Here is a 22,164-nt window from a genome sequence, read left to right on the forward strand (position 1 = left end):
AGCTATTTCCAAGTGACAATGGCTCATGCTAACAAATAGATGCTGTGTTTCTGTGAGCCACCTCATTCATGGTTTATTCAATAACGCTGCAAGTGTTAGGGTGATTTCCTATAGTTCTAAAAAAAATCCACGGTTTTCAGCAGATAGCTATCTATAAAATTATTTCAGGAACAGGATTATATTAGATTATAGCTATCTATAGGATCACTGAAGTTCTATTGTTGCAAGAGATATATACGCATCCATTATATTGATAGCTAGCTGCAACTGAAGTGAGGCTACATTATCATAAATGCAGGAAATTTATTTCAATTGCAGATTTACTGGGTGAATTTATAGATGAATTTTAATTCTATTGTAAAACTGTACCTACTGTCACTGAAGATCCCATTTAATTCAAATGATAGAATACTGCATACCGATACCCCTGCTGTGGTGGTGTATCTTCTACAGGAGGCCACCTGCCAATATACTTTACTGAATCATAACGGGAAAAACCTACAGTACAAAAGTTTCACATGCCCACAATTATATTTTACTGATATCACAGTGACAACACCGAGTTATCGAATGTAAATTGCTGCCCATCCAAGGAGGATTTTTTTAAAAATCTGCAGGTGTTGTTTGTATTCTAAGGGTCAATAAGATGGAAAGTCCATTCCTCAGAAATTAGGCTGCAGTAATACTGCATCTCAACAGCAAAACTTAAGTTGTAGATCTGGCTGGAAGAGAGCTCTGTGCATGCTTGCTTACATACATATGCAGAGCCCTGATTCCCAAAATATTGTTTTAATAGAAACAGAAAATGCTAGAGATACTCAGCAATTCAGGCAGCATCATCAAGAAAACACAAAACAGTTGACATTTCTTCAATAATGAAAAATATTACAGATGAACAACATTTAAGAAGGAATAGAAGGGAAAGGGGCACACACACACCCCAGAAAAAAAACAAAGAATGATCTGTAAAGTGCTACAGTGGCAATGAGGAAATGGTTAAATGGCAGAAGTGATATGCACAGGAGACAAAAGGAAGCATAATGTGAGAAATGGAAGAAACAGGAGAGATGTAAAAGACAAGTGCGAGAAGAACGAAAGAGGGATACTAAGTAGAATGGGAAGTATGAAAAACTGGTACAGTGGAGCAGGCTCCAGTAGCCTAAAAATCTAGATTTGGTGGGGTGGGGGAGGGGGGGGCGTCGGGGAAAGAGTGCAGACCACCCCACCAGCAGAGTGTTCCAACAACAGGGTTCGGAGTCCCACCACAGCATCAACCTGCTCGCCTCAATCACGCTGGAAACGCCAGTATACACCCATTCCACATTGTCAGCACCTACTGCCAGAGAGAAAATGGGAACTTTAGTTCTGGTCTACAGTTGTTAAAGTCAGTATTAAGTCAAGAGGGCTGCAAAATACCTAGTACAAAGATAATATGCTATTCCTCAAGCTGGAGTTGAACTTCATTGGAACAGCGTAGAAGACAGAGAGATCAGAGTGGGAGTGGGGCGAATAATTGAAGTGGCAAGCAACAGGAAACTCAGGGTCATACATGTGGACAGAACAGAGGTGTTCAGCAAAGTGATTACCTAAACTGCATTTGGTCTCTCCAATGTAGAGGTAACCGCACAGTAAGCAGCGAATACAGTATACTAGGTTGGAGGAGGTACATGTAAATCGCTGTCTCACACAGAAGAAGTGTTGTGGGAGGTAGTGAATGGACAGGTGTTGCATTTCTTGTATTTGCATGGGAATGTGCCAGGGGAAAGAGAGCAGGTGGTGTGGGTGATGAGAGTGAACCAGGGATCTGTCCCTTCGGAAAGCTCAGAGGTGAGGGATGGGGATATAAATATGTGTTTGATGGTGGAATCGTGTTGGAGGTGGCAGAAATAGCAGAAGATAATCTGTTGAATGCAGAGGCTGGTGAGGTGGAAGGTGAGGACAAGGGGGACCCTATCATAGCTTACCTGTATGCTTTTTTGAAAAATATTAGAAAGGGACGGGTGGCAGAGCCCTGGATTTTCCTAACATGAAAAGTAATTGTTTATAGAGTGCCCAGGAGATCCAACCACCTAAGCACTTTTTAAACTGCTTCACAATGGACTGGAGTTGTACTTCAAACAGTGTCAAACTCTAGCAGTGTGAGTAGCCGCTTGACTTTACTGCATTCCAGAGTAAGATCGATTCCTGACTCCAGCAATATGCTATCACTCTTATATTGATACACATCCAAAACTGCTCTGTATCAGCATGAAAAGATTGTAATAACTGCAGACTTCAAGTAGATAAATTAAAAGTACTTCAAGTAAATAAAATAATTTAAAGTCTTGCTTTGTGCCTGCAATTCCTCCACACAATGAGTTCCTGATTTTTCTGTGACATCAGGAAGAAGTGCTTCACAGTGAAGGGAATAAATAATCTAAAAGGAGTCAGCACAGGCCAGTCTCATACATTTCACAGCAATCAATTCAAGAGCAGCATTCACAAAGACCTGGATATAGGTTACCTAACCTCTTGACATTGAGCAACTTGGAAATTAATAAATACGTGAAGGTTAATTCAAAGTTGTGTTGCCATAACCTCTACCTTGTGATTCTGTTTCAATACTGGTATCCACCCAAATATTTTGTGGTTGGGAATTTGGACCAGGATCTGTCCGATGCCAGCTAACAAATCGGAACCTTCCAACTGAGTGTTTTGCTTCTTTTTAATGTTCTTCCAATGTAAATATGTAACATATTATACAAATAGTAATTTTAAAACAAAGATGGAATAAAAACACAGCAAAATGTCAACTCACACCACAGGCAATCACGATACAAAACATCCAGATATAGTGATAGGTCGGGAATGTACTTGGTTACCAGTGAAGGCCTATTTTAGAATTCCAAATAAGGATTCCTTTACACCCCATTTACCGCAACGTCTACAAAAGGCATGAGATGGAAGGGGGAGGGACTCCAATTCTTTTTGTTTCTCTCTTGTATGTTAAGAACACTGTTCTTCAATTTCAATCTACCTTTCCAAAAGATAAGGCACTTTCCTGCCTAACAGACCATGTGTGGAGCTATATTTTGCTCAAAAAATAATTGGCTCATATGCAACATACCATTCTGCCAGTTTTTACAGTGCAGCAAAGAACACAGGAACAGGAGTAGGCCATTCAGCCCCTCGAGCCTGTTCTGCCATTCAATAAAATCATGGCTGATCTGTATCCTAACTCCATTTACCCGCCTTGGCTCCATATCTCTTAATAATCTTGACTAGCAAAAATCGATTGATCTCAGATTTAAAACTATTAATTGAGCTAGCATCTAGCAGGGATGAACGAGGAAAAATAAGAAAATATTTCTCCACCTACCTAAACATCACAAACTGTATTAAAGAAAATGGTTTATCCTCCTCTCTAAAATGACTTTGCCTTACTCCATTCCTCCAAACTTTACTTCCAGCCTAAAAAGACAACATGATGCAATAAATTCACAATTATTGCTTAATTAAATGGTTTTGAAAGAGAGACTTCTGATGCATATTACTATAATACACAACATGTTGGTGAGAACTGGTTAATACCTGCAACTCCCCACAGTTAATTCCCAATCCCAGTTAGGTATCAGGGAAGGTCAAGCAGAGATGAAGCACTTCCCCACAAGGGATGGAGGAGGAAATCTGAGTGTAGGCAAAATTTTCATACCAAGCTACGCCCATTTCACACTGGCAGGGCGGAGCATTGGGTAGGGACCGGATCCTCGCCCATTTGTACTACCATATCTTCCAGTGTCATTTGTGCTGGATGCCAGAAGTTATTAGAATGAAGCAGTAATGATGGAATTCTGTCATTTTCACATTAGAGATCAATATCACCTTGGCGATGCTCAGCACTACTTACAATAGCATTTAACAGGAGCCCATCATTAAGGGCAGCGAAAAGGTGGAAAAAATTTCAAAAGCCAAAAATTTTGGCTGAGTTAATCAGGCAGGCACAAAGCCTGGCTACCAGATTTAAACCACAGATTGGACCACAGAACAAAATCTCAGCCAGTGACTCATGATGCTTCCACACATCTTGTAATTCCTGGCTCAAGAGTAGCACAGTTGGAAGTCTGACACCCCTTCCCCTTCTTAGCCAGGAAATATGGAATGACATTAGAACACTAAGAGGGGGGAGTAAAAGAAAGAACTTACATTTATACAGCATCTTTCACGACCACAGGACGTCCTATAGGGCTTCAAAACAATTACTTTTTAATTGTAGTCACTTGTAATGTAGGAAACATGCAGCCAATTTGCACACAGCAAGGACCCACCAACAGAGTTAAATGACCAATGATCTGCTGTAATGTTGGTTGAGGGAGAAATGTTGGCCAGGGCACCAGGAAAAGTCCCCTGCTCCTCTTCGAATAGTGCCATGAGATCTTTTATGTAAATCTGAGAAGGCAGACTTTTTCAGTTTAATGTCTCATCCAAAAGACGGCAGCTCTGACAATGCAGCACTCCCTCAGTACTGCACTGAATTATCAGCATAGATTATATGCTCCAGCTCTGAAATGGGGCTTGAACCCATGACTTTCTGACTCAGAGGCTAGAGCGCTTCGTTACCTCAGAGTCAAATTTGACATGTTGGATTACAATCACTTCAAAAATTTCACCCACCCCACCTAAAACATACACTGGTGGCCAAAAAGTCTGAACTTTCCTAAATGATACACAAATATCCCAGATGCAACTATAAACTCCAACAGGAACCCCTATTTTACACTTCCAAGTACAGTTGCTCAATGCACCTCCTCTACTAAAGATCCATGGTCCACTACAAAAGTACTGTACCACAAAGCTTCCAGTAGGTTACTGGAACTGAGCACTCATGACACTCGCATTTGCAAGAATTCCCCAATATTCAAGCTCTTTTCATATGTGGGTTAGCTCAATGATAATGCAGTAATATTACATTGTTGTTGTTGCCACCTCCCCTCCCCCCCCACCCACTCACTCACTCACTAATCCCCACAGAAGACCGCAGATCTAAAAATTGCAGTTCGGCTATGAATACCATAAGTTGCAGTGTAGTGTTAATTCACAAAATTTAGAACCTCTAGTGGCTGAAAAGGTGTTGTGGACTAAAGATAAACCCTAATGTCACGCTGGGTCAATATTTAAATTGTACTATTGTCTTACAAAGCTAATCCTAATGCCAGAGAAATGACATCTGTGGAACTTGAAACTGCCATATTGTTGTCCTACCTCGTGATTAAACAAAATGCATCTCAACTTGACACACTGCAACCAAGCTAAGAAAAAGATGGAGGCTGGGAAACTCTTCAGCATTAAAATATTTACACGTTAAATTTTATACAATTTGTCTCAGTTTTTAGTACAGATCTTTCTTAATCACTAATCCTCCAGTGTGAAAATCACAAGATATGAACGGCATGGACTGTACTGGTCATCATCACAGCAATACCATCTGCGGACACAAACAAATCCAAAACTGAATGATTGAAACACATAGACAGTCAAAAGCACTGATTATATAAAAAAAGATAGTTTTGGAAGTTCAGCTGATTATAAACCATCCCAGCTTTACGCTCACAATTTATGATGTCATCCAAATTCCTCAATTACAATGCTCTCTTATAATTACTCCCAGCTGTCCATGATTCTTTGTATAAACCATCTGATTACATTAGTCTGTCACTCAGTCACAGGTATCCATTATTTTCTACATTAAACGGGAACAACTGTATTGTAATTAAGAATGAATTTACAAAATCACCCTACAATAAGGAGCGTGGATTTCCGATACACATCCCAACACACCTCTGACGTGAAGCAATTAAGTGGCAGGACAACTGATAAGCTATACTCCGACTCAACATGTGCCTGTGTGAAAGATGAATAGTCAGATCTCAGCTAAGCTTCTAACTGCAGGTTCATTGGAGAAGGGAAAATCCACCCATTTCATCTTATAATGCATGAAGCAACATTGCTATTGGAAACCACGGCATTACCAATGGTTGTTCACTTGAGCACATAATCTCAGCTAACATTTCTATGCAGTCCGTCAGATGAGACTTAAAGTGAAGCCATATTTGCCTGTTCAACGGTCCAGATGAACACATATGAGATCCCATGGCACTATACAAGGAAAAGCAGAGTGTTTTCCTGGTGCCCTGGCCTACATTTCTGCCTCAACCACCACCTTCAACAACAAACAAGTTAACGAGTCATTTATCCCATTTACTTTTTGTGCATCCTTGATTGTGCAAGTTGACTGTTGCATTAGCCTACATAACAGTGACTGCACTTTAAAAGTGATTTATTGGTTGTGAAGCAATTAGAGATGTCCTGAGGAAGAAACATCAATGCAAATTTTGTTTTTCTGCAATCCCAATGAGAGGTGACTGGGAGCAAAAGAAAGGTAATGACAATAGAGGGAATAAAATCATTGAAAATGTGTAGTAAAATTGATAAGAAAACATGTTTGAAATAAAATGTCAAAATGGCTGATGAGACCTCCCATATTGGTTGTACAGCTCATAACTGCATTAGAGACAGTGGATGCATACCAATACTGCACAATCTACCCCGTTTTAATTTTAAATAAATGAAGTTTTCAGTACAAGGACACAGTGAAGGGACTGTGGCAAAAACCCTGAATAATCTTCTCCATGTGACATTTATTACAAGCAAGAGTTTAAGCTTCAGTTTAAATTATAGATAAATGGAAAAAAAAACTGATCTAAAACTTTGCTGCCAATATCCTATCTTGCACCAAATCCCATTTAACCATCACCCCCATTCTTGCTGACCTATGTTGACTCCTGAACAACCACCGCCTTAAATTTAAATCTTATCCTTGTCTTTCAATCTCTCCGAGGTGTCATCCCCATCTATCTCGGTAACCTGCAACCTCTGCCCCCAAAACTCTCCATTCCTCTGCCTCTTGTGCATCCTCCCCTTTCAACCCACCATTGGGAGCTATGCATTCAGCTCCCTTCCTAAACCCTTCAGCCTTTTCACCTTTCTTTCCTCCTTTACAATCATCCTAAAAACCCATCTCTCTAACCAATCTTTTGGTCTCTCCTACTTTGGTTCGCCATCCATTTTTCCCTCACATCTCCGTGAAGTGCCTGGGACATTTTTCTACATTACATTGCACTTTATCAGTGCAAAGTGCTGTTTTTTGGCCCAACATGTGTTGTGATACTGAATTTATTTTAAAAAATTAACCAAAGACCATGTGTACATTTTAAAATTTAAATTACAGCACCTTTTCCACAGGAAGGAGGGACATCATCAATCTTTTGTTTTGAAAGCAGTGAAGTCCATTCAAAGCTCTCCATTCTTGCTTCGTTTTTAATGTGGCATCGTAAATTTCAGCTCAGCACCTCCTCACTCCCAGGAGCCATTTTTCAATAACATGGTCTGAACCTGAATACTTGAGCATCCAGCCATTTCCCGCTGAACAATTCCCCCACAGTAAACATGCCAAAACTTTCTAAACAGCTGATCTCTATTAAATACGTCACACTTTAACCTTCTGATCTTAACCCTTTGGGGCACCTTTCCTTTTTTAAAAAAACAATACTACAGCACCAACAGCATTCAATGGGCAATATGCCATAGTTATGATGCTTTAAAGTTGCAAATCATGCCAAGAATTTAGAAAACCCTTACTACCAAGATATTTTAATGTTGGGATAAGGGGAATGGAAAGAAAGAGGCCAGCAAATCATTAATCTACTGAATACTTAGGATACTGAGTGAAGGACATTTCCACCCTCTGTCCACTTTTCATCATTATTCATTTTCCTCATGATTATGTAGAGAAAACCACAATATTTATTGTGCTATTTGTTGAAGGCACAATCTGCTAAACTGAAAGCCTGCTGAATAATCACAAAAAAGGCACAATCAAGACTTCCCAACTGGGTAAGGAAATAACTGATAGTGTTCTAGTACCATTTATTCCTTTTGTTAATGTATAGAATTAGTCATAATGTCTTTTGCACAATTAACTCCCCCCCCCCCTCCGCCCAACTATACAAACACAAACTGTGCCCATCAAATAAACACTGTGGATTATCTAACATCTGTTTTAACAATGGTTGCCAAGTTTTGCTAGATTTCCATCCCAGAATTATAGCAGTAATCTGCTCTGGATGTTAGTTAATCACACAATAGGTGATGTGAAACATCTGACACGTTTTCCCCCTTGAATGTCTTTCAATGAACTACATCGTTGTAATTAAACATTTTAATTAACACTGCATCTCTTTAAAGTGTAGTTGTTTTTAATGTTGTACTTTTGCCGACCCTGGTTTAAAAACTTCATTACGCCCCCCAGTGGGACCGACACATAACTCACAATATATCAATTCTTGGAAACGCAAGCGCCACAGCCTGATGTGCAAGATATTCCTGCGTCCTATAAAATGTCGATTTTATGTTAATTCATTTTCAAAAAAATCAGTACGAAATTTTCACACGATTTTCTTTCCAATGCACAATGCGACTGCAAGTCACACCCATTTACAATATTCCAAACTGAGAATGGTACGGTGTAAAAATGTTAAAAATTTTGAAAAACTACATAAATAAACACGACAATTCCATTCGGAGTTTAAGGAGACTGGTAACGATATTTCCACACAACCCTAATAGCAACATTCAGTACAAATGTGCATTTTTTTCACTTACATGTGGTTCTAGTCACTTTTGCATATACATTTATACATACTCAAAATAACATCTCGATATATTAATCATATACATAAATCACATCCGACAACACTTCATTAATAATTAGCCCATTGCCTTCAACTGGCTGTGTGCAGAAGTCTTGCAAATATTGATTTTACACACATTAAACGCGTGAATAGGACTGCACAGTAAACACAATTAAATCCATCAATGCGAACGCTATTTAATTGCTGCACACCTGAATATTTTCACAAGAAAAGGCACCATGAAAAAAATAAAAAGGCAAAGTTTTCCGCAGCATTAGATCACAGGCGTGCAAATCATTAAGAGTGGCATGTAATCATTAAACGAAAAGCAAGCACATTCCATGGCATCCTTGCTTTGGGAAAAGTGACAAGACACTAGTACCCGCCTTGGCAAACTGGAATTTGACATGATTTTTTTTTTCTCTCTCTCTCAAAGTCTCTCACCTTCTTCCGGGGCTGCCATTTCATCATATTTGTAAAGCAGAAATGTAGACAGCATCAAGAGGTTGGCTGGGAACCTGGTGTAGATTTACAGCAGTGGCCGCACATACTGACAGGCTGCCTCTCGCCTTCTCTCAGGATAGCAGCATGTTTCAGAAAAAGATCCCGAAAGCAGTAATATCCCAGGGAAAAAAAAAAGGCTTCAGCAGTTCCTCGTCCTCAAACCAGTGCAGGGCCAAGGGTGACACATAATTCTAGCTGCAGCTCACAACATATATCTGTTTCGTTTTTTTTTTAAAACAAAATCTTGTTTCTTTTCTCTCTCTTTCCCTTTTTTTTAAAAAAAAAGCTGTTAGGAGGCGGGGGAATGTTCCTTTCCTGCCGCTCCAGAGCTCAGCTCCGTACCGTTAGCGCTAAACTAATTGAAAGGGAGAGATTTTCTGGAGAAGCGCAGCCTCCTCTGGCAGTTGCAGGGCGTGCAGCGCGCGTGACGCCCGCGCCCCCGCCCGCGCCCCCGCCCGCCGGCCCGCGAGCCATCCGCCCGCCCCCTTTCTGCCTGGCCCGCGCAGCGCGCGTCCGGTTCACATCCCCATCACATTCCAGCTGGGAGACAGGGCACAGGGGACAGGCTACCTTTTCTTGTGGAGGTGAAAGGGGTATTAGAGTTTGTGAAGAGAAACAAAAGCGTCTGCATGACCCATAAAGCAACGTCGCGGAATTAAATCCACCCCTTCCCCTCCACAAAAGAATAACTCGATTTTACTTCAGAATTTAAAACTCTGAACTTTAGACCAGTTGGGCCGAATGGCCTGTTTCTGTGCTGTAAATTCTATGTAAAATTTCCCCATTTTAGAGTTAGGCTGTCATTATTTGGGACAGGAACCTTATTTTGTTCAAGTGGAGAGTTCATATTGAACTCCAGGATGATTTTGTAGAGCGGCTAATCTGTTGAGAATAGCGGATATATTTTGTGAGATCAACAGGTAAGACCAGCCACATACTCGATGGGCTGAATAGCCTCTGTGCTGTAAACTTATAAAGGTTTGATGGCCAGTGAAACTGAACTGCACAAGCGGGTGGTACTGAGAACATTCTGCAGGATTTTTGGCACTTGGAATTTCAGATTGGCCATTGGATCGCATGCATGACTGTTGGGCGCTGAGAGTGTGAGGTGCAGGTCTGCGAGAGACTCGGGGGAATCCAATAGAACAAGCAACATGCCCAGAACATTATTGGCTGTCGTTAACGTTATTATGGGAGAGGCTAAAACTCAAGTCAGGGACTTGTAAAGCAATATTTTTAATAGAAATGAGATGCAGCAAGCCATTCCATGCCCCTTAAACCAGGGTACAAATAATGCTTCATGGTCTTAGCAGCTATCCTAATATTGTTTGATGGTCAGTATTTGGATGAACGAATAGAAGGATATGTCGATAGGGTGAGATGAAGTAAATAGAGAGGGAGGAGGCTTGTGTGGAGCATAAACACCGGTATAGAATCATAGAAAGTTATGGCACAGAAGGAGACCATTCGGCCCATCGTGTCTGTGCCGGCTGAAAAAGAGCTATCCAGTTTAATCCCACTTTACCATATTTGGTCCATAGCCCTGTAGGTTATTGCACTTCAAGTGCTCATCCAAGTGCTTTTTAAATGAATTGAGGGTTTCTGCCTCTACCACCCTTTCAGGCAGTGAGTTCCAGACCCCCACCACCCTCTGGGTGAAAACATTTCTCCTCAGCTCCCCTCTAATCCTTCTACCAATTACTTTAAATCTATGCCCCTGGTCACTGACCCCTCTGCTAAGGGAAATAGAGTGGATAGGGAGGACCTATCTAGTCCCGTCATAATTTTATATACTTCAATTAAATCTCCCCTCAGCCTCCTTTGTTCCAAAGAAAACAACCCCAGCCTATCCAATCTTTTCTCATAGCTAAAATTCTCCAGCCTTGGCAACATCCTCGTAAATCTCTGTATTCTCCCTAGTGCAATCACATCTTTCCTGTAATGTGGTGACCAGAACTGTACGCAGTACTCAAACTGTGGCCTAACCAATTTTTATACAGTTCTAGCATAACATCCCTTATAGTCTATGCCTCGGCTAATAAGGGAGAGTATCCTGTATGCCTTTTTAACCACCTTATCTACCTGACCTGCCACCTTCAGGGATCTGTGGACATGCACTCCAAGGTCCCTTTGTTCCTCTACACCTCTCAGTATCCTCCCATTTATTGTGTATTCCCTTGCCTTGTTTGCCCTCCCCAAATGCATTACCTCACACTTCTCTGGATTGAATTCCATTTGCCACTTTTCTGTTCACCTGACCAGTCCATTGATATCCTCCTGCAGTCTACAGCTTTCCTCCTCACTATCAACCACACGGCCAATTTTTATATCATCTGCAAACTTCTTGATCAAGCCCCCCACGTTCATGTGCAAGTCATTAATAAAAACCACAAAAAGCAAGGGACCTAGTACTGAGCCTTGCAGGACCCCACTGGAAACAGCCTTCCAGTCGCAAAAACACCAGTCAACCATTACACTGTAATTCCTGCCACTGAGCCAATTTTGGATCTAACTCGCCACTTTCCTTTGGATCCCATGGGCTTTTACTTCTTTGACCAGTCTGCCATGTGGGACCTTGTCAAAAGCCTTGCTAAAATCCATGTAGACTACATCAAACGCATTACCCTCATCGATCCTCCTTGTTACCTGCTCAAAAAATTCAATCAAGTTAGTCCGACACAACCTTCCCTTAACAAATCCATGCTGACCGGCATAGTCCGAGTTGGGCTGAATGGCCTGTTTCTGTGCTGTGAATTTTATGTAATTCTATGAATTAGGACTGATGAAAATGCAAGAAGAATTCTCCAATTTAATATAATGTTAAGATGAATAGATCGTTTAACCCAGTATAGAAGGGGCCTCATTTACTGAAGACAACCCTTATAGCTCTGGGACTTGATCAATTGTATAAGCTCCATGGTGTATGATAAGTGGTTATTCCCAAACTGTATCTATATCAACACTTCAAAGCCTTTCTTTGTCTTATACATAAGAACATAAGAAATAGGAATAGGAGTAGGCCAATCGGCCCCTCGAGCCTGCTCCACCATTCAATAAGATCATGGCTGATCTGATCCTAACCTCAAATCTAAAGAACACAAGAAGTAGGAACAGGACCCGGCCACTCAGCCCCCGGGCCCGCTCCGCCACCCACAGGGCCTTGACCGATCCGAACTCAGCTTCATGTCCAATTTCCTGCCCGCTCCCTGTAACCCCTAATTCCCTTTACTTCTAGGAAACTGTCTCTTTCTGTTTTAAATATAAATATATACCTCAACCAATATGTCACCATCAGCTGCAGTAACTCCATCTCTGACAGTAAATCTCTAATATTTGCAATACCAATCCATGCCATAATTTTGACCCAACATCCATGATTATAATCCACTCACCAGACATGATTTTGATCTCAGTGGCAGCTGAAGCACTGATATGATTACTGCTGTAAACCCAAAATCGGGGTTGTTGGAATCCTACTTCAAACACAGCTGTCGAGCTCAGCTGTTTTAACAAAATAGTGACTGGAACAGTCTTTTCTTGATTTCCCCCACAGGTACAAAGCATTTTAGTATGTTCACCTCTATCATCCAATATGTGTTTTAGAGTTTTCTGACAAAAGTCAGACTACTATCACAAGATACTCAGGAAATTGCATCCTAAGCATATTGCTTCTTCAAACATGGAGTTTTTAAACTCACTGATGGTCCACCATCACTTATACCTGTAAATCTGATGAGTTCAACAGAAAGCATTCAATATCCCCAAATGGACACATTTAGACCCATCAGGTGACCATCAGTCAAAAAGAACTTAGTGCACACTCAACACTTAGTGAACAACCAAATAACGTACGTGTGTGTGTGTGTGTGTGTGTGTATACCCAGTTAAACTTAAAAGGCCTAGTTTTACCTATTTTTCGTTCTGTTTATAAGCATATGGGGGACAACAACACTTGCATTATGAAAGCTCATAACTAGAAGTTTGGGGACTTGCACTTTAAAATAAACCTTCAGTATTGCCCAATAGTGGGTGGCAGGCATTATGGAGGCCTCCAGTGTCAACCCACAACAGCAACTGTAAACAAAGTTTGGGCTAACAACATTCACACCACATAAATGCCAGGTAATGACCATCTCCAACAAGTAAAAGGCTAACACAACTCCCTCTGATCTTCAATGGCACCACCATAGCCAAATCCCTCACCATAAACATCCAAGGAATTTTAAAAAAGGATTTATGGCAAAGGTTGATTTTGAGAGTCTTATTGTGCCTAAAACTCAAATCCGAGCTTTCAATGGAAGAGACAGGAGTCTACATCTGGTTGCTACCTCATTCTAACAACCTAGCCACATATTAGGCCTAGAAGAAACTATTGGATAAAATTTCTTTCCAGCTGCTCTAACAAACAATAGCCTGGAAATTGTACAAATGGTAAATATATTTGTATGCAATTCCTTTGTCTGCTATTTTAAAAAGACATTACCCATTTAAAAACAGGTCAATATCTCAGTTAAAATAATGAACAGCGGAATTAGATACGAATGCAATAAGTGTTCATATGACAACATCACTAAGGGTAATTTCCAGACTAAGATAGATTACAGAACCCTTAAAGGCATATTGCTCTGAAAGTTTCTGTTTGCAATCCATGGAAACTTGGCTGTAAACAAAAAAAAAATTACAATTATACATTCTAAGCCACACTGGTTTTAATCGCCATTAGTGCTGCTCTAATGTGTCAGCCTGAATTTGTGATTAACCCACAAACTTCTGACTCAGAGGCTAGAGCGCAACTGATCCAAGCCAATACTTACAAAGGTTAGGAAAGTTCAGCTAGAATTGTAGCATGCTTGGTGAATTCAGTAGGTACTATCTCCATTTCTAAAATTTTATACAAGACGTATATTATTAAGCATATCCCCATATGTCCAAAGTGCTTTTAATTGTTGTTTTATTGTGGCTGGAATATATAATTATGACAAAGGGATTACTGTAACAAACTCCCCAGATCTGCATATTTCTGAACAGGATGTCACACGCCATTAGGTTTGCGAGATCGTGTAAGGCTTAAGAAAATAGAGCCGAACAGTATTACTGGCTGGTTGCAAAGCTGCTTGTTGGTTGAATAGCTAGACCTGGCACCTATTGAGCCTCAGTCATGGCACAATGTGCAGGAAAGAAAACAGCACCAAATGACATTCGACAGTCAGATGGTGTGTTTTTCAACTAATTGCCACTTAACAAGTGTTTTGCAAATAAGAATGAAGAACATGTGAAATTAGTGTGGTTTCAGTACAATCCTATGAAGGATCCCCCCCACACCAGGAATATGCTGACTGAGTTGGGTCTTGTGAGTTAATGGCATTCAAGTGATTAAAACTGTGTCCAAGACAAACCTGCTGATCATCATCAGGAACCTAGTAAAATAAATCCTGTTGCCTCCACCCCCCACACCACCAAATAAAGAAGTTTTACACTAGCGGTGAATCTAGACAGGGGGGGAAGTTTCCATACTGTCATAAGAAAATAAATCCCACATAGTCAACAATTCAAAATTTTTTAGTGCTAGCTGTTGTTTTTAAAAGTACAATAAAATGATCAATTTGCTAATTAGCTTAATTCATATTGTTTTTCATTCTTGTTTTGTTTTTCTCCCGTTCCCTAGAATGTGCACCATGTTCCATATCAAAGCAACTACGTGGATCTAGGAGATGCTGCTAATGTTTCAAGCTGGATAACCCGGTGAGGATAGAATGCTAGAGCCTGGACTTGAGTTGCTTCCAAGCCTTTATTCACAGAGCTCCACATTACCCCAACACCACACCCTAGATCAGCTCTCATATAAATGGATACAAGAGAGTTCCCAATTGATACACATCACCTGAATACAATTAACACTAATTGATATAAATCACATGGATACAATTAAAAGCTATTGTTGTTATAATACTATTGAAATTTTCCTTTTCGCTAAGCTCACTGGCATCAGGTATGATCTGGACTAAAAATTCACTTTTCACTTCAACTGTGCAGTTGCAGAATGCTATTTATCAATGCCCTTAACAAGCCCCATGCAAGCAAAAATCAACAACGTTCAGTAATGTTCATTAATCCAATTTTGTAGTGATCAAAATGGTCAGCATATCACTAAACATCGACAAATGGTATATTATACCAACCACCACTTCCAAGTAGCTATAAGGAGACTCCAATGACAGGTAATCCAGGGATTCGGTCCCAAGACCATTTATTTGACTGGAAGTAAGATACTCTGCCACACGTGCCACCAGTGAGCCTCAAAGGTGCCTAACAAAGAGTGCATTCCACCTGTAGTCAGCCAAATTTTACTCAGATCTACTTATCACTAAAATTGAAAGACAGGAATTTTGATCGCAAAGGTATTTTTTCCCCCCAGGTATTCATAGAATCATAGAATCATAGAAGTTACAACATGGAAACAGGCCCTTCGGCCCAACATGTCCATGTCGCCCAGTTTCTACCACGAAGCTGGTCCCAATTGCCTGCACTTGGCCCATATCCCTCTATACCCATCTTACCCATGTAACTGTCCAAATGCTTTTTAAAAGACAAAATTGTACCCGCCTCTACTGCTGCCTCTGGCAGCTCGTTCCAGACACTCACCACCCTTTGAGTGAAAAAATTGCCCCTCTGGACCCTTTTGTATCTCTCCCCTCTCACCTTAAATCTATGCCCCCTCGTTATAGACTCCCCTACCTTTGGGAAAAGATTTTGACGATCTACCTTATCTATGCCCCTCATTATTTTATAGACTTCTATAAGATCACCCCTTAACCTCCTACTCTCCAGGGAAAAAAGTCCCAGTCTGTCTAACCTCTCCCTATAAGTCAAACCATCAAGTCCCGGTAGCATCCTAGTAAATCTTTTTTGCACTCTTTCTAGTTTAATAATATCCTTTCTATAATAGGGTGACCAGAACTGTACACAGTACTCCAAGTGTGGCCTCACCAATGCCCCGTACAACTTCAACAAGACATCCCAACTCCTGCATTCAATGTTCTGACCAATGAAACCAAGCATGCCGAATGCCTTCTTCACCACCCTATCCACCTGTGACTCCACTTTCAAGGAGCTATGAACCTGTACTCCTAGATCTCGTTGTTCTATAACTCTACCCAATGCCCTACCATTAACGGAGTAGGTCCTGGCCCGATTCGATCTACCAAAATGCATCACCTCACATTTATCTAAATTAAACTCCATCTGCCATTCATCGGCCCACTGGCCCAATTTATCAAGATCCCGTTGCAATCCGAGATAACCTTCTTCACTGTCCACAATGCCACCAATCTTGGTGTCATCTGCAAACTTACTAACCATGCCTCCTAAATTCTCATCCAAATCATTAATATAAATAACAAATAATAGCGGACCCAGCACCGATCCCTGAGGCACACCGCTGGACACAGGCATCCAGTTTGAAAAACAACCCTCTACAACCACCCTCTGTCTTCTGTCGTCAAGCCAATTTTGTATCCAATTGGCTACCTCACCTTGGATCCCATGAGATTTAACCTTATGCAACAACCTACCATGCGGTACCTTGTCAAAGGCTTTGCTGAAGTCCATGTAGACCACGTCTACTGCACAGCCCTCATCTATCTTCTTGGTTACCCCTTCAAAAAACTCAATCAAATTCGTGAGACATGATTTTCCTCTCAAAACCATGCTGACTGTTCCTAATCAGTCCCTGCCTCTCCAAATGCCTGTAGATCCTGTCCCTCAGAATACCCTCTAACAACTTGCCCACTACAGATGTCAGGCTCACCGGTCTGTAGTTCCCAGCCTTTTCCCTGCCTCCCTTCTTAAACAAAGGCACAACATTTGCTACCCTCCAATCTTCAGGCACCTCACCTGTAGCGGTGGATGATTCAAATATCTCTGCTAGGGGACCCGCAATTTCCTCCCTAACCTCCCATAACGTCCTGGGATACATTTCATCAGGTCCCGGAGATTTATCTACCTTGATGCGCGTTAAGACTTCCAGCACCTCCCTCTCTGTAATATGTACACTCCTCAAGACATCACTATTTATTTCCCCAAGTTCCCTAACATCCATGCCTTTCTCAACCGTAAATACCGATGTGAAATATTCATTCAGGATCTCACCCATCTCTTGTGGTTCCGCACATAGATGACCTTGTTGATCCTTAAGAGGCCCTACTCTCTCCCTAGTTACTCTTTTGCCCTTTATGTACTTGTAGAAGCTCTTTGGATTCTCCTTTGCCTTATCTGCCAAAGCAATCTCATGTCCCCTTTTTGCCCTCCTGATTTCTCTCTTAACTCTACTCCAGCAATCTCTATACTCTTCAAGCTGCCTATGCATGTATTAGGTGGGAGCAATTTATACTGACCACAGGCAAAACTCAGTGCTTCCATGAATGCCATTATTAAGTATTATAAAGCAACTATCTGACTAACATGCACTTGCTAAGATTATTATGTCTGTATTTTTTAAACCTATTTTTTTGGGATGGGGAGTTCACTAATGCTGTCAGATATTGTTACACATCTTCCTTCAGCTGGGATGGAGGGATGGTTTAGCTCACAGTCTTCTCCACAGCTACCATCAATGCCACTCTGTGATCACTTCAAAGTAAGTGTGCTTCTGTTGGATGGAACTGGTGCATCTATCAGCATCACTGTTAACAGTGACACTCACTTCCAAGTAGTTGCAGGAAGACTCCCAGTGACAGACAGGCCTGAGATTCAGTCCTGAGACCATCTGTTTTGTTGGAAAGAAGGCGCTCCACCATCTGTGCCACCGGAGAACTTCCCAAGTACATTAGTTATTGTTTTAGAATTTTTATACTCTTATCAATCAAAATCTAAAAATTGTTGTTGCTTAGTCACAAAGAAAAGATTGAAAACTATGGTATGGCAGGATTCTTTTTCATATAAAGTTTAATTGAGGTTAAAAAAAATGATCTGCAATCAAGATTTTGAGTCACCCATTATTCTTTGTAGTGCCATTAACTTGTCTTGGTAGGTTCCCAGATGGATCAGTGAGTTTATACCTGAGCCTCACTACATACTTGAAAGTTCCAGGTTTGATTCCTAGTTTGTGCTGAGTTAGCTAATCTCACCCTGAACTAGGATTGGGGGCATTAAAATAGGTTGCAGTGATCTTTGTTTGGGGGAGGGAGGAGTGAGCCAGGGTATGGGCATCGAGTCAAGCTAGATTTGGGCTTGGCTGTGATGCCCCTGCAGCTGAATGGCTTACCAACTCACCAGCCGGTCTCACGCATGAAAAATGGGCAAGTGGCTATGGTGCTGGCGGGCGGGGGGGGGGGGGGGTAATGACCCTATGGAACTGTATTCTAGCAAGAAGCCATGTCTTCAGGAGAGGAGAGGAAGAGACAAAATTGAAAAAGAAACTTAACTTGCCGATAGTAAATATGTTATGGTTCTAATCACAAAAAGTACGAATGAGATAACTGTTGTCCCTCAAGTGCTCCTATGAAAGTAAGGCATGCAATCTCACTGAGTTACCATAGCTTTACATTTAAATATAAATAAATGCTGGTTCAAAAATTAAATACTTTTTCTAAACAACACTGTTTTCTCAGGCTATTGGCATCACATACTTGATACATTCGTCGATTTTCATATAATGAAGTCATCTCTCTGGTTCCAAAAACCTGTTGAAAAATAAATCTGCTATGCAATGGTTAGCTGGATTAAAACGTATCATGCTAATTATTATCTTTCAAAGCATTAATAAGGCCAATAGCTTTTAAAGGAGCAGTCTCAATAGTTTGGGGAGTTTTGTCGGTAAATTCAGTTCTTGGAAAAGTAGCAAAAATGCCCATGGCAAAATTCCTCTGCACTGACCAGTTAAAGTGGAACTTTATTATAAGCTTTTTTAACAACTGCAGGACACCATAGGGAAAGCAGTTTTTTTCATTTTCCCACTCAGTATTTGCCATGCTGTGTGGATTTCTTCCAAGATACTTGACAATAGGATAGATGAATACACTGAAACAGTAAAGTTAAGCAAAAAAGACTTTTCAGCTACGTTGAAATAATACTGCATAGATTTTACTGGACAAGATATACGTACAACCAAACCACTTCCTTATAGAGTAATAGATTCCTGGGAGTGATTACAATACAATAATTTAATAAAGGTGTTTGGATGACATCATCAACCATAAAAACTAAGCTCGTGTTACTTAAAGCTGTCATCTGAACTCCGGGGTTAGATAATTGCTTTGAAGTCACTCCAAGGCAATTTTTTTGGTAATATATGTTTAAAGCTCATTTTATGTAGTCACTATGGATACTAACTGCTGGTGTATTTTTTGATATTGATGTGCAATCAATTATGAGGCCATTACAGGAACATCATAATTTTATTTTAAAATAATACTGGTGGAGGATATTGATGTACCAGTGTGCAATAAAATGAAGTCGTGGAATGTTGATTTGCACTCAATACTTCACATGCTAAGTTCCCAATCTCAGCCATGTCACTGTGTGGAAGCAATGGGAAGATGTCAGTTTCTTCTGCACAAAAAGGGAGAGGAAAAATCAGAAATAGAACCATCCTTCAACTATTTGCATACATCTCCCGGAAGCTGGCTTCAGACCAGCAAAGATCTGGGAACAAAGCAAAGACCTAGGAACTAATTGCCTACCCTCACAATCATGAATGACGGCCAGGGAAAGAGGAAAATAACTTTTATTTTTATTTGGGCGTGATTAGGGTTGCCAATCCTCCAGGATTGTCCTGGAGTTTCCAGGAATTAAAGAGTAATTGCCAGGACACTGCTGCGAGCAAACCTGGAAGAAAAATTGTAGGGGCATTTTTAAAAAATGGTGCTTTTTTTCATTTTCTTTGAACACTTTAATTCATTAGTTATAAAAATATTAGACATGGGAAAAAAGGTTGTTTGCCCGACAGTCAAGAATGAAGAGTCTGTTCACTTTCCAATTAATGGGGGATGGCGATGTCCTGTGAGGACGGACTTGTCGGGTGACCAATGGTGGGAGTGAGGCCATTGGAGGCAGGATGTCCTGGAACCTCCAGGAATACATCCAACCAGAGTTGGCAACCCTGAATGATGGCTCACAAAAACAAATTCTACCCTGACAAGCACAGGGGCCAAGAAGAAACTGATATTTTTGTAGCGGAACTGACAGTCTCACATGGTTGCATGCTCTGTCCTTAGCTTAAAAGAAATTTATAAGCTTGCCACCAAAAAGAAATAAACGTCTCTGGCTTTTACTGAGAAAACAATCAAAGCAACATTAGCATATCACCATTTGTACAAAAACACCCCAGGCCACTATTAGATGCATACACACTAAGAGAAATCACCATTTCCTCTTGCAGTGATTTGAAGGAAACAGAGTAATGGGTGGAATGCTGGCAGTAAGCAACTCAGTCTTGACGCAACGCTGTTAAAGCAAGGCCTAACTATAAAACAGCATGTCCCCCGAAGCTATAACCACTCCTCCAGCTTTAGTAACATGCTTCTTATGGTGCTACTGAAAAGTCGCCTTGACTCATTCTTGCATTCCTCCCATCAACCAATCTTAAGAGGGCCATTGACAGGCTCCCTAATGGAGCAGGGAAAAAAAAAAGAGACAAAATAGGGGGAGAATTTTTTTCTTTCAACATGGTGAAATAGAGTAGCTCCCACTTTAATCATTCCCATTATTTCCTCTGTAAACACACTTAATTGAATACATTTACTTGCATTAACCGCTTACTTGCATAAAATTTTGGTCTTCAGATGGTTTTTCAGTTCCTTATTTTTGTACTTCATCACAGTTTGGTTTTCAGAACTAACAAGCATCGTTCTAGTTAACAATGAGAAAAATTGGGGAGTAAAATCACTTGAAAATTGTATCAGTTGTTTCAATGCGTGAACTGTTTTCTTCAAATTTTTTAGAAATTACAGCCTGAATATAAAAAAGTAAATATTTGCACTGAATGATTGCGATATGTGGTTTATTCTTTATCTTTGACAATGGAGATTGCTTCAATACTCAGTTCCGTCCCAACATTAGGAAGTGCTAGAAGTAAAAGTAATAAAATTAAATAAATCATGAAGTTGTACAAATACAGCACAAGTGAAGTAGATAAATACTAGTGATTTTCTTTTTGCATCTTTGAAAAATTGCAGGTAGTCAGGTTTGACCGCAGTATTCTACTGAGCAATCTCCAATTGATTTTGGCAATTTCTGGGAGCCAGTCAACCATAAGGATACACATATCAGGCTAGATTGGAAGATCAGGGTATTAGTAATTGTTTAGTGCATACATCAGTCTTTGCTGTTAAGATTTTCAAGTTACAGTATTTAATTACATGACATTTTTTTTTAGTAACCGAGAACCAAAGACATTGTTAATGGTGAGCTTCAAATATGAATGAACTGGAAAATAACTAATTCTGGTTATACTAGTAATTTGAAAAATGAAAACACAGCCAGTCTGAAGAACATGAGAAATACGAGCAGGAGTAGACCATAGCGCCCCTCGAGCCTGCTCCGCCATTCAATAAGATCATGGCTGATCTTCGACCTCAACTCCACTTTCACGCCCGATCTCCATATCCCTTGATTCCCTAGAGTCCAAAAATCTATCGATCTCGGTCTTGAATATATTCAACAACTGAGCATCTACAGCCCTCTGGGGTAGAGAATTCCAAAGATTCGCAACCCTCTGAGTGAAGAAATTCCTCCTCATCTCAGTCCTAAATGTCCAACTCCTTATCCTGAGACCGTGTACCTTAGTTCTAGACTCTCCAGCCAGAGGAAAAATCCTCTCAGAATCTTATATGTTTCAATGAGATCACCTCTCATTCTTGTAAACTCCAGAGAGTATAGGCCCATTCTGCTCAATCTTTCCGCATAGGACAACCCTCTCATCCCAGGAATTAATCCA

The 22,164-nt window shown here is 40.6% G+C and overlaps 1 protein-coding gene across 3 annotated transcripts in view; it reads right to left on the reverse strand.

Moving 5' to 3' along the window:
* The window catches only part of ttc28 (tetratricopeptide repeat domain 28), a 626,907-nt gene that overhangs the window by 444,765 nt on the left and 159,978 nt on the right, over positions 1-22,164 (reverse strand). The window contains exon 1 of one of the 3 annotated variants that reach the window (XM_068005927.1): positions 9,171-9,566. The exons of the other annotated variants lie outside the window; for them this stretch is intronic. Within the exon in view, the coding sequence (XP_067862028.1) occupies positions 9,171-9,197 (27 nt within the window). The 5' untranslated portion in view covers positions 9,198-9,566. Of the gene's footprint in view, positions 1-9,170; positions 9,567-22,164 lie in introns of those variants that run through there. 3 annotated transcript variants of the gene reach the window in all.

The sequence above is a fragment of the Heptranchias perlo genome, chromosome 25, assembly GCF_035084215.1.
Source record: "Heptranchias perlo isolate sHepPer1 chromosome 25, sHepPer1.hap1, whole genome shotgun sequence".
NCBI lineage: Eukaryota > Metazoa > Chordata > Chondrichthyes > Hexanchiformes > Hexanchidae > Heptranchias > Heptranchias perlo.